At 30.5% G+C, this 14,816-nt stretch overlaps 1 protein-coding gene across 29 annotated transcripts in view; it reads right to left on the bottom strand.

Moving 5' to 3' along the window:
* Positions 1 to 1,069: 1,069 nt before the first annotated feature.
* Positions 1,070 to 14,816, bottom strand: part of LOC134695033 (tensin-3-like) — a 189,584-nt gene continuing 175,837 nt past the window's right edge. For 28 of the 29 annotated variants that reach the window (XM_063556197.1, XM_063556199.1, XM_063556205.1 and 25 more), the window contains 9 exons: positions 10,459 to 10,631; positions 9,952 to 10,038; positions 8,741 to 8,962; positions 8,269 to 8,346; positions 7,676 to 7,714; positions 6,765 to 6,848; positions 5,941 to 6,109; positions 5,131 to 5,199; positions 1,070 to 4,211 (listed from right to left, as the gene is read on the bottom strand). In XM_063556197.1, the coding sequence (XP_063412267.1) occupies positions 4,022 to 4,211; positions 5,131 to 5,199; positions 5,941 to 6,109; positions 6,765 to 6,848; positions 7,676 to 7,714; positions 8,269 to 8,346; positions 8,741 to 8,962; positions 9,952 to 10,038; positions 10,459 to 10,631 (1,111 nt within the window). In that variant the 3' untranslated portion in view covers positions 1,070 to 4,021. The remainder of the gene's footprint in view (positions 4,212 to 5,130; positions 5,200 to 5,940; positions 6,110 to 6,764; positions 6,849 to 7,675; positions 7,715 to 8,268; positions 8,347 to 8,740; positions 8,963 to 9,951; positions 10,039 to 10,458; positions 10,632 to 14,816) is intronic. The other variant, XM_063556178.1, reaches the window with a different exon arrangement.

The raw sequence follows: 14,816 nt of genomic DNA, 5'->3' as shown, positions 1-14,816 counted from the left end.
TACCAATTTAGGGGCAGCAACCCAACAATGGGTTGTCTGATTCATCTGAAAATTTCAGGGCAGATAGATCTTGACCTGATAAACAATTTTATCCAATTCAGATTTGCTCTAAATGCTTTGGTTTTTGAGTTATAAGCCAAAAACTGCATTATACCCCTATGTTCTATTTTTAGCCATGGCGGCCATCTTGGTTGGTTGGCTGGGTCAAAAAACACAAATTTTAAACAAGATACATCAATGATGATTGTGGCCAAGTTTGGTTTAATTTGGCCCAGTAGTTTCAGAGGATAAGATTTTTGTAAAAGTTAACGACGACAGACGACGGACGACAAGTGATGGGAAAAGCTCACTTGGCCTTTTAGGCCAGGTGAGCTAAAAAAGTGGAAGGATTATAATCGCAATAATTTAAATTCGCATATTGAATTTTGTCATATGAATCATACAGGATTATTCTCAAAATCGCAAAAAAAATAATTTGCATTGTAGTCCCAAATGACAAAAGCGCAATTACAAATGCACGAAATAATTTCTGAATTTACAGTAGTTGGATGAATAGTATACTGATGTTATTTTGCATATCTTTGTAAAATGTAAGTTCTTCTGGATTTGAGCCCATAATCAATAACATCATAAACTGTATAAATTTTTCTTCAAAAATTTTCTTTTTTGAAAACTAATCATTTGTGAATTTTGTTCCTATAATTATTGTTAATTTCATAAATTGAGAATGGAAACAGGGAATGTGTCAAAGAGACAACAATCAGAGCAGAAAACAGCCCAAGGCCACCAATGAGTCTCCAGCACAGCAAGAATTCGGTCCTTTTCCCAACAAATCTATATGGCCATATTAAAATAACAAATAATTCATAAAAACAGCGAGAATTCAGTCCTTTTCCCAACAAAACTATGGTCATATCAAAATAACAAATAATTCATAAAAACAGTGAGAATTCGGTCCTTTTCCCAACAAATCTATATGGCCATATTAAAATAACAAATAATTCATAAAAACAGTGAGAATTCAGTCCTTTTCCAAACAAAACTATGGTCATATCAAAATAACAAATAATTCATAAATATGGACTTTATTCTTCTTTATATAACCACATATAACTTGTTTATTGTAACATTCCTACTGTTTTATTCTTCACAATATAAAATCAAAGCTAAATAATGAGTTTGCATGGGGTTTATTGTTTTCTATACAATCCTGTCTACTCTGTTGATAATTCAATTCACCTGGTAGATAGAAGACATTTCATGGTTTGTTTACTTTATAAACCTGTCTACTGTGACCATTTCAATTCCCATGATCAATTGCAGACATTCATAATTAAAACTTTTAGTATAGTTGGTAAAAAAATACTTTTTTTGACTAGAAAATAAATTCTGACAAAAAAACACAACTTATTTTTTGTTTATCAAATTTGAAAAACTCTCTTCCAAAGTTTTGTTTTTTAAAATCGAAAACTTAATTAAAAAAAATAATGTTCAATTTAGAAGGAATTAGGTTCATTTTTAGAAAAGGGAATATACTTGTTTTAATTTGTACAAAATGTCATAATCTATCAACCAGTGACTCAAAGTATCCACAAAAGGGAGGTAATTTTTTCAATTAAGGGAGATAACTAATGTCCAGACTGGGGAATTTGTTACAATAGAAAATTTAAACTATTTTTGAGGTAATTCTTTTTCAAATCTCTTGCTTTAAATAAAGACAAAATAAACTCCAGTCTATACAAAAACAAAAGCATTTTATACCTGTACATCAAACAAGGGGCCATAAAAAGGGCAATGGTATTGCTGTAACATTGAAATTTGCATATAAAATTAGAATATTTGTAATCTACAGATTAAAATATATAGAACAATCAATTATTTAAATAATTCTAACAACTTCCCTTCTCTGACCCCCTATTTCAGCCAGATCTATGGTTTTGGACTTAACATATAGCATGTACATAAAACATTATAGCACTATACACATTATATATATACTTAATGTCAAATGTAGGTTAGAAAATTTTGCAGACAAACGACAACCTTTATCGTAACCATGGTAACTATAGATACAATTTTACAATAAAATACATGTTTTACCAAAACAAATATTGAGATTATGTACATTTTTTTTAAACTAAATTGCACCAAAAGCAAGCAAGCTTACAATTATATAAAATTCATACAAAAATATGAAACAGGCAATGAATTGTTTTTCATTTCTAATTAAAGAAGGAATTAGAAATTACCTACGGAATTTAATTACCTTTACTTACTCTTTTAACTGTTAAAATTAAATTTGAAATTTAAATCATTTGAAGGTCTGAAAACTACAAAAGATTCATTTAAAATTTGATATAAATAATTTAAATTTGATCAATTCATAATTTGCTTAGTTATAAAATTGATGACCTTTAGTCTTTAACTCATCCTTCACTCAAATTTTAATTGGTTTAATTCATTATCACAAAGGACTGAAAAAGGGTAAACTTTCTTCTATTTTGAGATCTACATATTTTTTCTGTGTCAAAAAATGATGATCGTTTTAAACAAGACTTAGACATCTCAACAAAACACGTAAAATACAACTATTTTTCTCCTACGTAACTAAAGGCAAGACTTGTGTGAGATGACTGACAGTTAAATGCGTATAAAACCCGTAAATGGTATATTAAAGCAGAGGCGATACGAGATACATGGCATGAAGAGGATAAAAATAAAATATGTCGGAAATATCTAAAAATTTGGTATCACATTTAACTAAACATGTACATCTATAAGTGTACATACACTTAAATGTTTGTCAACAACAAAAACATTTTGAACTTTTGAACCTTCCACTCAGTACAATAACTAAATAACGAAAGCGGGAAAGGGTCAAAATTTTTAGCGAAAACAGAGTTGAATAAACTCAAATCAATACGAGGAATTAATTCCTTCCTCTCGAAAGTAAACTCAATCATACAACAGAAATCATATATAAACAGCAAGCTTTTTTTAAATGTTCTAAGGGGCACTCCCTTATTTGCATATATCTCAGTGCTAAAAAGTCAGCTTTATAAATACTAAACACTGCACTAAAACAAAGACTATACATAGTCAGCTATATCAATTGAACTTTTTTCATAAATATAGAATTTCTTATACACATATATAATAATGAATAATTAAAACAAATGAACATCTACATCCACACATGTAATAATTATGTATAATAAATATATTTAATTTGCATATTCATACTTTTTATGCTAATTGAAAGAAAAAAAATCATTGCCATTCGATTTATCTCAAAAGGCACATATAAATTTTCTCCCCAATTTTTAAACATTAGACAAGAAGGAATATGTTGACACAAAAATCCCTTTTCAGGGACCTTGATCTTTTTTTTTAAGGGTTCATGGGATTGAACCCTTTTGTTAACCTTTGACCTTTTCTTTCACGGTAAAACATTTTATATCCCTTCCAATCCCCCCTCAAATTGTTTTCTTTATAATTTTTATTGAAACTTTCTAGGCTTACATGAATAAACTAATTTCTACAAAATGACAGCAATCACTCTTGTTTATACAAACAAACATAACATGATATATGTAAACAAATAAAAAATAAACAAACATTTATATATCATTAACAACATAAAGCTCATCAGAGTTGTAAATATATACTAAAGCATTAAAAAAAATCCATTTTCAATATGGCCACTTGCAGCAATGAATGTCAAGGCCGTTCAACTCAAACTTAGTGTTACAACATGTACTTGATGAAGTTAATTACCCTCGTTATTCTCATCAGATCACTAATCTCGTTAATTCTAAAATTAGATCTTTTAAACAGTTATCTGGTTTTGTCATCTGTGACATAGTTCTGTATTTTTTTTACCAACATGAGAGTTGAAATAAATGAAAACATTTATAAAAACAAACAAATTATATACGTCGCTTTTCCAATATTTCTTTACACATATTTGTAGCTGGAGAATGCCAATATATATGAAAAACAAATAATTATCACATTTTGCTCATTTCTTGCTGCTTTGACCAATCATAATTTTGGTAACAAAGTTGACTATGGCTGAAGCTGGTTGTTCAGGGTCAAGTTCAGCAAAGAGATGACAAGCATTGTCTGAGGCACCGCTATGTTTCCTAGCAACAAATCCAAATACCCTGCTTTCTAGTTGTACTCCGGCTATATCTGCATCTCTCTTCCATCTAAAGAAAAGAAACAAACATACACTATTATTTCAGGTAAGGGTGAAGGTTGATACCGATTAAAATGCATTTGGTTGCACCTGACTTATGGCAGGAACCTAATGTTCAGTGGTTGTTGTATGGTGATGTTGTTCATAAGTGTTTCTTGTTTCTTGTTTTACATATAGATTAGAACGTTGGATTTCACGTTTGAATAGTTTTGTTTGCTGGGCCCTTTATAGCTTGCTGTATGGTGTGAGCCAAGTCTCTAAGTTGAAGAACTTACTTTGACTAATAATAGTTTACTTTTACAAATTGTGACTTGAATGGAGAGTTGTCTCATTGACACTCTTATCACATCTTGTTATATCTTTTTAAAATATTTACAAGCAATTCATTGAGACACCAAATAACTTGGATGTAAGAAACAATATGTCATTGTGTGTGCAACCTTCAACAATGTGAATGAGTAAGCTATAAAACATGGTACATGAGGACTGTTGTAAGGTTTTTTATATTTCTTTTTATAAAAGATATTTCAATTTTTGTCAAAGGTTTGACATAGTGAATCATTTTCAACAGGGCCAATCCTATATGATTTAGGGACGACATCAACAGATCAATGAAGGATAAAAAACTTAATTCAAATAGTTTGGGGATGGGGGATAAACTTGCTGCAAGTTTTGTTTATCCTACATCGATTTTACATATATTCAGATGGGTCAATCAATTTTTCCCAAGTTAAGTTAAGAGGGGGTAGGGGGGTCATTAAAAAACTATCTGAATTAAGTTTTGTATCCTACATTGAACTTTTGATGTCGTCCCTTAAATTGAAAAGAAAAATAATAGATATAGGAACATGTGGTGTGAGTGCCAATGAGACAACTCATATATGACATATGGTGTATGGTTAAGTGGGAATTATCTCCCTTTAACTTACTTCCTTCCTTCTGGATCCATACCACAGTATGTTACAGCTGACACAGGGTAATGTCTTCTAAAGAATAATCTGTAACAAAAACATCCATGTTTAAAGCAAATGGCAATAATGTAATTTTTATATTAATTACACCTTATGTAAGAATCCTGGAGTTTGTTTGGTTGATAGCTAGTGTATTTTTCACCAATTTACTATTATCAAATTAAAATCGTTCATTTTAAACGCCTCGGGGGTATTTGCCAAAAGGATATGCCTTTTTTACCCTCACTGTCGTGGTATTTGCCAAAATTACTCTATCCGACTGGATGCTTGTAACGTCACGATCATCAAACTTGACTGGTATTTTTCGCAAATAACCCTCCTTAACATGATATATCTGATATACTGTGGCTTCATTATTAAGGTTTGTGGTTGGAGAAAAAAATCCTTTCTTACAGTTGACTACTTTCTTACATTGATCGTGTGCTCCCATCAAAGTGACTTATAATTTGTGTATCTTGAAGCACAAACAAATAATCAACTGAAATTAGTATCACACAAATTATAATGAATAAACTCATCATAGAAACCAGGACTAAATTTTGTATACACGCCAGACGCAGGGTTTTGTCTTCAAAAGACTCATCAGTGACGCTTGAATCCAAAAAAGTTAAAAAGGCCAAATAAAGTACAAAGTTGAAGAGCATTGAGGATCCACAGTAGATTAAAATCATTTTCATCAAAATCATGATTGGTCTTTCCTACTACAGTAAAACTTATAATGATTGTCAATATAAATCTGTTCATCAAATCTACCATTTGTCAACTTACTTTCGTTGGTTGTCTGTTAATGTGATACCCTGGTTAGAAACTTTAAAGTGGACCACTGTTGATGTTGGTGGTGGGCCCATTTCAGAGGTTAATTTTAATGCCCTGGCTACAGCTTGTGGGCCTGTTAATGACTCAGTGTCTATTGAGTTAATGTACAACACATTGCAAGCTGAAAATACAAAAAACATAAATTTTATAAGAAATTGTTTCAAGTTGTTCTGCAAATATTTTAGTGAAAGCGTTATATTTGGTGTTTAGGTCAATGTGGAAGAAGACTGACAACAAACACAGATAAACATGTATAAGTCAGGTAACATTTATTTAATTACTTTACTGCAATTTGTTTGTAATTATGAAATTGTTTGGATTTATACCTTTGTAGGGGTAAAAATCATTATTTTACCTGCTGGAATAAGAACAGAAATAACTGTGAAACCAGTTTCAGTTAATTTTTTCTTAAGGTGGTACCTAACACTACAGGGAGATAACTCTATAAAGTCAGCTAAACCTTTTAATTACGTTGTGTTGTAAAAGGAATATTAAGCTTCTCAATGATCAAAATTGGTGTTTGTCAAACTGCTATATAACCAGTGTAATTTTTCTGACAAAACGCTTGGTTCAAAATTTTTGATTTTTTTATATTTTTGTTAAAGGGTCAAGGAAAATACTTTGACAAAATTTTATGAAAATTAAACGAGCCAAATTAATTTTAGTGAAAGTGTTGGGTACCACCTTAAATATATATAGAAATCAGAATAATAAGGCAGGAATCAAAATACTAAGTTTCACTCCCAAGATATATGTCCCAAGTGAGACGAACATACCTGCTCCCTGTGCTAGAAGAGCTGCTGCAGAGGATGGTAGTTCTGATGTGTGTGACATGTCCATACTGCTCTCCATGGCTTGATCTGTAAAGAAAAAATAAGATAATGATCAGGCTGACTAACAAATATACCAAACATGGACATGTTTTATTTTCTACAATCTTTTCAATTTTGCAAATAGGCATCACAGGACATAACATGTTCACTTTAAACATGATGCAAATTTTCTGACAGTTCCTCAGAAAAATGAATTTTCCAAATTTAATGTGACAAACTTTAACACAAAGGACATCCAAAGTAGTATATATCTACCTCTTTCCAATATCTTGCTTGTTAAGAAATGCATACTTGTTTCCCTTCTTAAAGACTGTAGCTCTCCTACTTCTACTAAAGGAGTGTTTCAAAATCTTGACCACTGATGAAGGTCTTGTATGATAGGTATAGACATTGTTATATTTTAATTTTTCATGATATATTCGTTTTCAAAACTGTGCAAACACTTATATATATATGTAAACTACTGTATGCATTTCAGGTTGCAGGAAAAAATTCTAGAATACAAAATGCAAGAGGAATAAATATTCGAGTCTGGGAAACTATAAAAATATTGAAGGGAAAATAACTCAGAAGAAATAAAATAATTAATGTTTCTTCAGAGGAAAATGACATTTAAAAATTGTTCATGCTTATCATTACAGAAATAAAATGTTTCCTAACCGTGCATTAAAGAAAATGTTGTAAAAGTAGAAGTTCCAGAGGAGGAAGACACTGATGTTGATTTCTATTGAGAGAGTCATGCTCATTTCATCACCTTGCATTTTTTCTATGTGTATTAGATGTAAGAGTTTAAATGTTTGAGAGAATTTATATGCCATGCTTAACATAAGAAGGAGATCTTATTGTATTTTCACCTTCATAAACTGGAACATAGGGGACAAATCTTGGTAAAACTGTTAATTAAAATGTGCATTGTTAAAATCATTGTCTATGTACATTAAACAAACTATTATCTTGGTGGATTTGAGTACATAGACATATTTATACTCTAAATTTTTCTTACAGATTCAATAACCTAATATTAACAAAAATATCCGGCTTAGGAATTTTTTTAACCTACCAACAGTTTATTCAGATACGTCTAGTACAGAAAAGTAATCATACATTCATTTCTGTTTCTTCTTCTACCTTAATTTAACCCCTCTCTCAATAATTTTTTGTTATTTACTTGAAAAATTACTCATACTGTTTCCACCAATAATATAGTTAAATACAATGACCTAAGTAAAACTGCATATTAGCTTATTTCTCTGTCAAGGTGTACCCCCCTTTTTTGATACAAATATTTAATTCACTTTGAACTATTTTACACAAGGGACCTAAATAAAAAGATCTCAGGATTTCATGTTTTTAGGTCAGGGATTACAGGACCCCTCAAACCCCCTCTTTAATACAACCAAGAAATGTAATTACAGACTCCATCTTGTGTGATTCAGGGTATACTTACCAACTTCTGGTAGTACCAGTTTACAAGGCAGAGCCAATGGAGTTATTGAGTGTTGGTAAACAAGTGATGCTAAACTACCTGTAAATGGAAAATTTACAATGAGAAAAGGGTCTACAGTATACATATAAAGGTAACACATGTATTGTATATTACACAGAAATATACATCAAATATTTTTTTCAAAATTCTGGAAAATGATGTTTTTTTGAAGTATTTTGTTCGATATTTTGATGATCAGAAAATAACATTCATACCCTGTCTTCTTACTGTCTGAATATACTGTATGTAACAAAGATATAACAGATTTCAAACTTTTATATCAAACATGTCATTTCAAGAGTTTTTGATCTAGCTTTTTCAAAGCTTTACTTTCTTTTGATAAAATATCAAGCAAAAGATTTTGCAATTTTCCTCAGATTAACACATAATTATTGTTAAATGAAATAAAAAGCCAATAAAACATAAAACTTACCAAACACAGGTTCATTGCTACAACCACGTAACCGAACACCTTTTGGCGTTGGTTCAATGAGGAAGTGGCGAACTAAATCAGCGGCTGGATCGCCAGACGACTTCGTCTGGACACCGGCAGGTATCGTAGCTACCTTCAAGGCAAGACCAAAGGCTCCGGGGAAAGAGTTACTGTCCCTCACAACAAATGTACCAGGAGATTTGTCTTTCAACATCTGAATGGCTGAAAAATAAAAATAATGATAAATCATTAGGGTCACTGATTGAGATTTCAATTTGTCTTTAACTAAGATGGTGGGGTTCATGTTTTTCAGTCTTTTGTTTTTTATGTTGTGTTTTGTGTCCTGTTGTTTTTTCTTTTTCGGCCATCATGCGTTTTAAGTTTGTTTTTGACATATGAATTTGAATCTTTCACCTCTCTTACTTTGTATAGATTGCTGGCTATCTCTTAGCATTGAAAGTATTTTCTACACTATAAATAAAATATAGGGAGATAAATAATTATGTATGATAGTCAATGAGACAACTCTCTTAGAAAGGTGACAAAGTGAACATCCTCAATGCTATAATGGTTTACTTTTTTTAAATTGTTATTTGGATGGAGAGTTGTCTCATTCACTGCACTCACACCACATCTTCCTGTATCTATCTTCAAGCCTTTACTAATGCATAAATTCCCATTATGTTAGGAAAACAGTTAAAGTACCTTATACATTTTGTAAAAGTAAAACAGATTTGAAAAGTCAAAAGGGTATATTTATAAGCTAATTGAATCTTTAGTCTTTAGATCTCAATAATACAAGTTTTTCTGATTATAATCTCATCAAATGTTAAGGATGTAATAGTTATATGTTATGCAGTCAACAGACAATGAGATACACTTCTGAAGTGTAATGAGTATCTCAGTATCATTGTGTCACTTTGATATCATAATGAATAGTTACAAGCACTTATAATAAGAACTGACAAAGTACTTCTGTTAAGAACCTTACAGAGTAATTATACTAATGACTTACTTAGGGGACGGCTACAGCAGATTTTTGGATAATCATTGATTTCACTAATCGAAAGAAAATGTTTTATCTTAAATTATGAAAAAGGTAAATCATTTGAAAAAATAAAAGGAGTTATAGGGATAAATGCAGACTGTATTTTCTTCATTATCTAATTAAGTGTAAAGAGGAGATAAATTTTGAACATTGTAATAGTTACCTTCTTCCCTGGTTATATTTGGCATGTACCAATACTTGGATGTGTTCTTAACAAACTTTGGAGTGGCATGTACTGCATCATTATTGTCTGAAAAAAAAATACAAAATAAATATATGATAATGGCAATGGTTTATTTGTTAATTTAGGTTTAAAAATCCTTTAATACAAATTCACACAGCTATAATGATGCAACATTGGGCTTTGCTCATTGTTGAAGGCCGTACGGTGTGGATAGTTGTCTCATTGGCAATCATACCACATCTCCTTTTATATTGACAATTCACTATGTAAAAGTGTATGATGGCAAGAATATGTAAAATGCCCATCACAAATTCAATGCAGAATTTTCACAAATTCAAAAGAAAGTTATGGTTGTGCTGATCTAATCATTCCAATTTCCATCAAATAGTATCAAAATATAAGATTTTGTCACTTCTTAGTGTCAAATGGCACTTTAAAAAACAGCCAAAATCTGATTTTATTTTCCCATAATCCTTAGAACCTTACCTGCTAGTGAGGTTAGACTTCCTCTTCTTGACAAACCAAAGTAGACACTGGGTGAACTCTGACCTGTCATAGAGTGGGGCCCTGGACTAAGAGCGCCCCCTGAACTGGAAGACATGTTATGAGCTACATGTAGTTGCTGGCGTAACTGATTCAAGGTATCTGGTGAGTGTGGACTGAAAAAGAAAAAAACAAAGATATAAATTTTACAATATTAGTACAACACAATATGATGGTTTCATAAATTTTTCTTGGGTACAAATTTTCACGGACTTTGATTAATTGATTGTTGGTTGCTTTATGCAGCATTAGCGTAATATTCACGGAATTTGAAGGTATCAGTTTAACCATGAATTAATAGTGAATTTAAATATTCACCATAAATAAATATAGACTTGTATGCAGATATAGCAAAACAGCAAGATCAAATATCCATGATAATACAATTTTTTCTCAATCCACCAAAATTAGTAACAGCTTTACAATAAATGAATTCACAGTATTTTTTAAAACTTTCAACAAATTTTAAATAAAATCTAAATAAGAACCATACACTTAAACAAAAGTTATTGTTTGAAAACTACAAAAATGCTTATTTTGGCCCCTAATTCCTTAACTATTGAGACCATAACTCAATTCAATCCCAACCTTCCTTTAGTGGTATTGAACATTCAGGTAAGTAGTTATAGAAAACAATTCACTAAAACTTAACTTATTGTCCGGAAACTAAATGTGTCTTCGGACGAAGACGACAGACGACAACATAATAGCATTATATGACACAACCATTTTTTGCCTGATATCGGAATAGATGACTTATTTGTGATTGACCAACTTGCATTATCACATAACTTGCAATGAACTTGTGAAAAATCAAGTTGTCTGATGATGTTACCACAACTTCATGGGAAACTACTTTAAAACTACAATCATAGGTGGGGCATAAACAATCAAACCCACATCAACATCTGAAATATAAATACTATCTACAACAACAGCAAAGTATCTGTTAAATATCATTATTACAAAATCTTCAACAGTTTTTACAAGTTCTGAGTAATTTGATTTTATCTTACTTACTTCTTACAAGTACAAAATTCCCCAAAAATATTTTCACAATTCTGTTCAGTAATAAACTCTCACAATGTTATATACAATTTCAAATGTATCATTTCTTAAGAAATTAGATTTGAAAACCATGTTCTGAAATATTTCTAACCTAGTAAAAAGTTGGCAAGTAAACCTAAATTACCAATTTGAATTCCGATACAGTGAAATACTATTTTAAATGAGATTTTTACTGTTAAAATATTCAATTTATTTTTTATTTTTACTACTGGGAAAGATTTTAAGTTTTTGTTATACCTGTGAAACTTACTGAAGTATGAATGTGCATTTTATAAGATTAAATCCTTGAATAGTTTTACCACATATTGAACTTGAAGATGATTATTTCTACAGTAAGCGGAAATCTTGAAGTACATTTATAACATCTCTTTTAAATGCAATCTAGTTAGGTCACACCAATATAATTTTTGGGGTTTATATCTCTACTAATTTTCTCAGTTATTATCACTTGTACTTATCTTTGGTTGTAAACTTATTTTAATGAGAATAAATTGGGGCACCTGCTATCTAAACAGATGACAGTCACAAAGTTTATCTGCATATAACAGACAAAAGTGTCTCCAAATGTTTAAAATCTTTTAAAGTTTAAAAGCACATGGTTTCTAGAATAACCAATGACAGGCTCAAATTTAGCAAAAATTCATTAAAGATGTCAGAATTTACAGTTTGTTATGATAGAAACAAAATAAGGCCATCTTTGCCTGACACAGAAAAACCTAAGCAAGAACTTTGTAATATTTCAACCAAGTCAGAATCATTATAATGTCTCAGCATTTTGGAATGCTCAGTATGGAAGGAAAATATTTGCATCCCGAATAAATGGAACTAGATAAGGTAATGCACATGCAAATCTGTACTAAATAACTTAAATTCATTACAGTAGTTCAAAGATTTATAGATTTAAATGTTTTACTTTTGATATCTTTGCAATTTTTACTAATTGATTTTATTAGTAATTTTTAGCTCTTGAATCATTTAACACAATCAACCATCTGGTATCTATTCCAATAATCACAAATATACCACAATAATAATGCATGGGCATAATATGCAATAAATTAAATCAAAGAACAAAAAGTTCCAAAAGATAGATACAAGTTGAGTTTTACTTCATAATAGCAAGATAACTTCTCAGAAGCACTTTTAATAGGCAATTTATTGTCTAAAAATATATTAATCATTAGAGGTTTTAAAGACATTCTTCATTATCTAATAACAAAGATTTCTTAGGTGCAAGGAATCCTCTCTTTGTAATAATTTATCTCACAAAAACTTGACACAATATGTGCAGCTAAATGCATATTTCCAATATAAATTGTGATAAGAAGCTTCCTTTAATTGGCAAGTACATTTTTAATTAAAACATGCTCTTCGTTATCATGCTTGCCAAAAATGCCAACTGTTTAGCCAGAATTAATTGGGTGCTTTTTTTTCCTACCATTTGTTAATTGGCTAATTGCGTAACTTTGAAGTGAGAAATGTATGTTCAGTATCATAATTAAAAGATTCTTGTCTTCAAAGGGCAATAACTCATGTGTCTATTAAAATACTTGTAAGTTAAGAATTTCAAAACGCTGGCAAAGTACATGGAACCTCAAAGTTCTAGATATTTTTTAATTTCTAGACACAAGATATTGATGCAGATAAGGGGTATACCTTGATATACCAATGAATAAAAATCAAATAATAAGTGTGATGGAAGTCAACATGCCAGATGGCATTATTAAATTTACAATGTTGAGTAAACCGTTATATCTGCATCAAAACCCATAAATGAGTATAAATTCAAAGAAGTTCACATCAAGTTGATAATGTGTACTACATTGTATTTCAAGTTGATGTGGTCTAACTGTCAGTTAGTTTGCACACAAAAACTAACCTGATGCCAAGATCAGGGTCGATTGAACTCATTATCTCAGTGTTAAAAGTACATACATGTAGTCCTTCAAAGTACAAATATCTTCAGTTATACAAACTTACATTAAATAAATATCTATTCTATTATTCAGAAAGTTAAGATTGACTACACCCTTTGCCAGAATTACCAGCAATAAATTTTAAATGAATTATACCTTCTATCCCAATATTGCCAAAATGTCTATATCAATTAAATGTTCTACCCTATAGCTGCAAATAGGTCATGAACATAATCATAATAAAACCCTCCCCTACCTCTAGCCTTGAAAAAATGGGTCTTACCCTGTCAGCTCTGTTACTGAATAATCCAGTCCAAATAAACGAAATCAACATAAATTATCTATTCATTAGAAACCTTGACACTTTGTAAAAATGAAAACACTTTTTTTTAAAACATTGAAGTCATTAAAAACTGTAAGCAATACTAAACAATGTCCCACAGTAATACAATTCCCATAAAACATACAGGAAATTATCTGAGAATATATCAAAATATTTCACTTTCAAAAGTATTAGATTTTTGAAAGCTAACGAAATATCCTTAAAACTTAGGGAGAACCAAACATCAATGTTTCACATTTAATTATAACATCCACAACTAAACATGAATTCCAAATTTCCCTCAATTTTTATGCGATTTCCTGGTAAGCCTACATTGCTGGTTCAATAGAGTGATAATTATCCCTAAGTAATATAGATGTACATAAACAACATTCTAGATATATATAAACATTGTACCAATGCAATCAACCCATAGCTGTCTTCTCAATTAACTCTAGATACCATATCACTTAATTGTTTCAACAGCATTTAACAATTCACTCATTTTCCTTGACATATATTGGTATAATCCAGTAACATTGTATGTAGCAGCAAAATAGTGTGGATTCATTAATATTCGTTCGATACCAATTTTCATGGTTTTCGTGGTTACAGGGGAGCCACAAATTTCAATATTCAACGAATTACTAATTTTTTAAAGGAGTGTATGTTACTAAGACTTTGCCAAAACCACGAAATTAAATATCTACGAATATGCAAGTTTTCCTAAAACCACGAAAATTGGTACCAAAGAAAATAAATAAATCCACAGTAGTGCTTACTGATATTTCATTATTGTTTGTGGTTAACTAATTTTTGTGAATTTAACCACAAACTTATCATAAATTGTATTCATAATAATTATCTGTCCAGTGGCAATTACTCAATATTTTTTCTTTTTTCTTAATTAATATTTTCATGAACAATCCTTTTAGAGATGTAGACATAAGATCACTATCAATGTTCAAATTTCATATAATTTCTATTTCCATGGG

Source organism: Mytilus trossulus, chromosome 13 (genome assembly GCF_036588685.1).
Source record: "Mytilus trossulus isolate FHL-02 chromosome 13, PNRI_Mtr1.1.1.hap1, whole genome shotgun sequence".
In the NCBI taxonomy this organism is placed as follows: Eukaryota; Metazoa; Mollusca; class Bivalvia; order Mytilida; family Mytilidae; genus Mytilus; species Mytilus trossulus.
The sequence above is the reverse complement of the archived record's forward strand: the minus strand, read 5'-3'. Positions and strand labels throughout refer to the sequence as shown.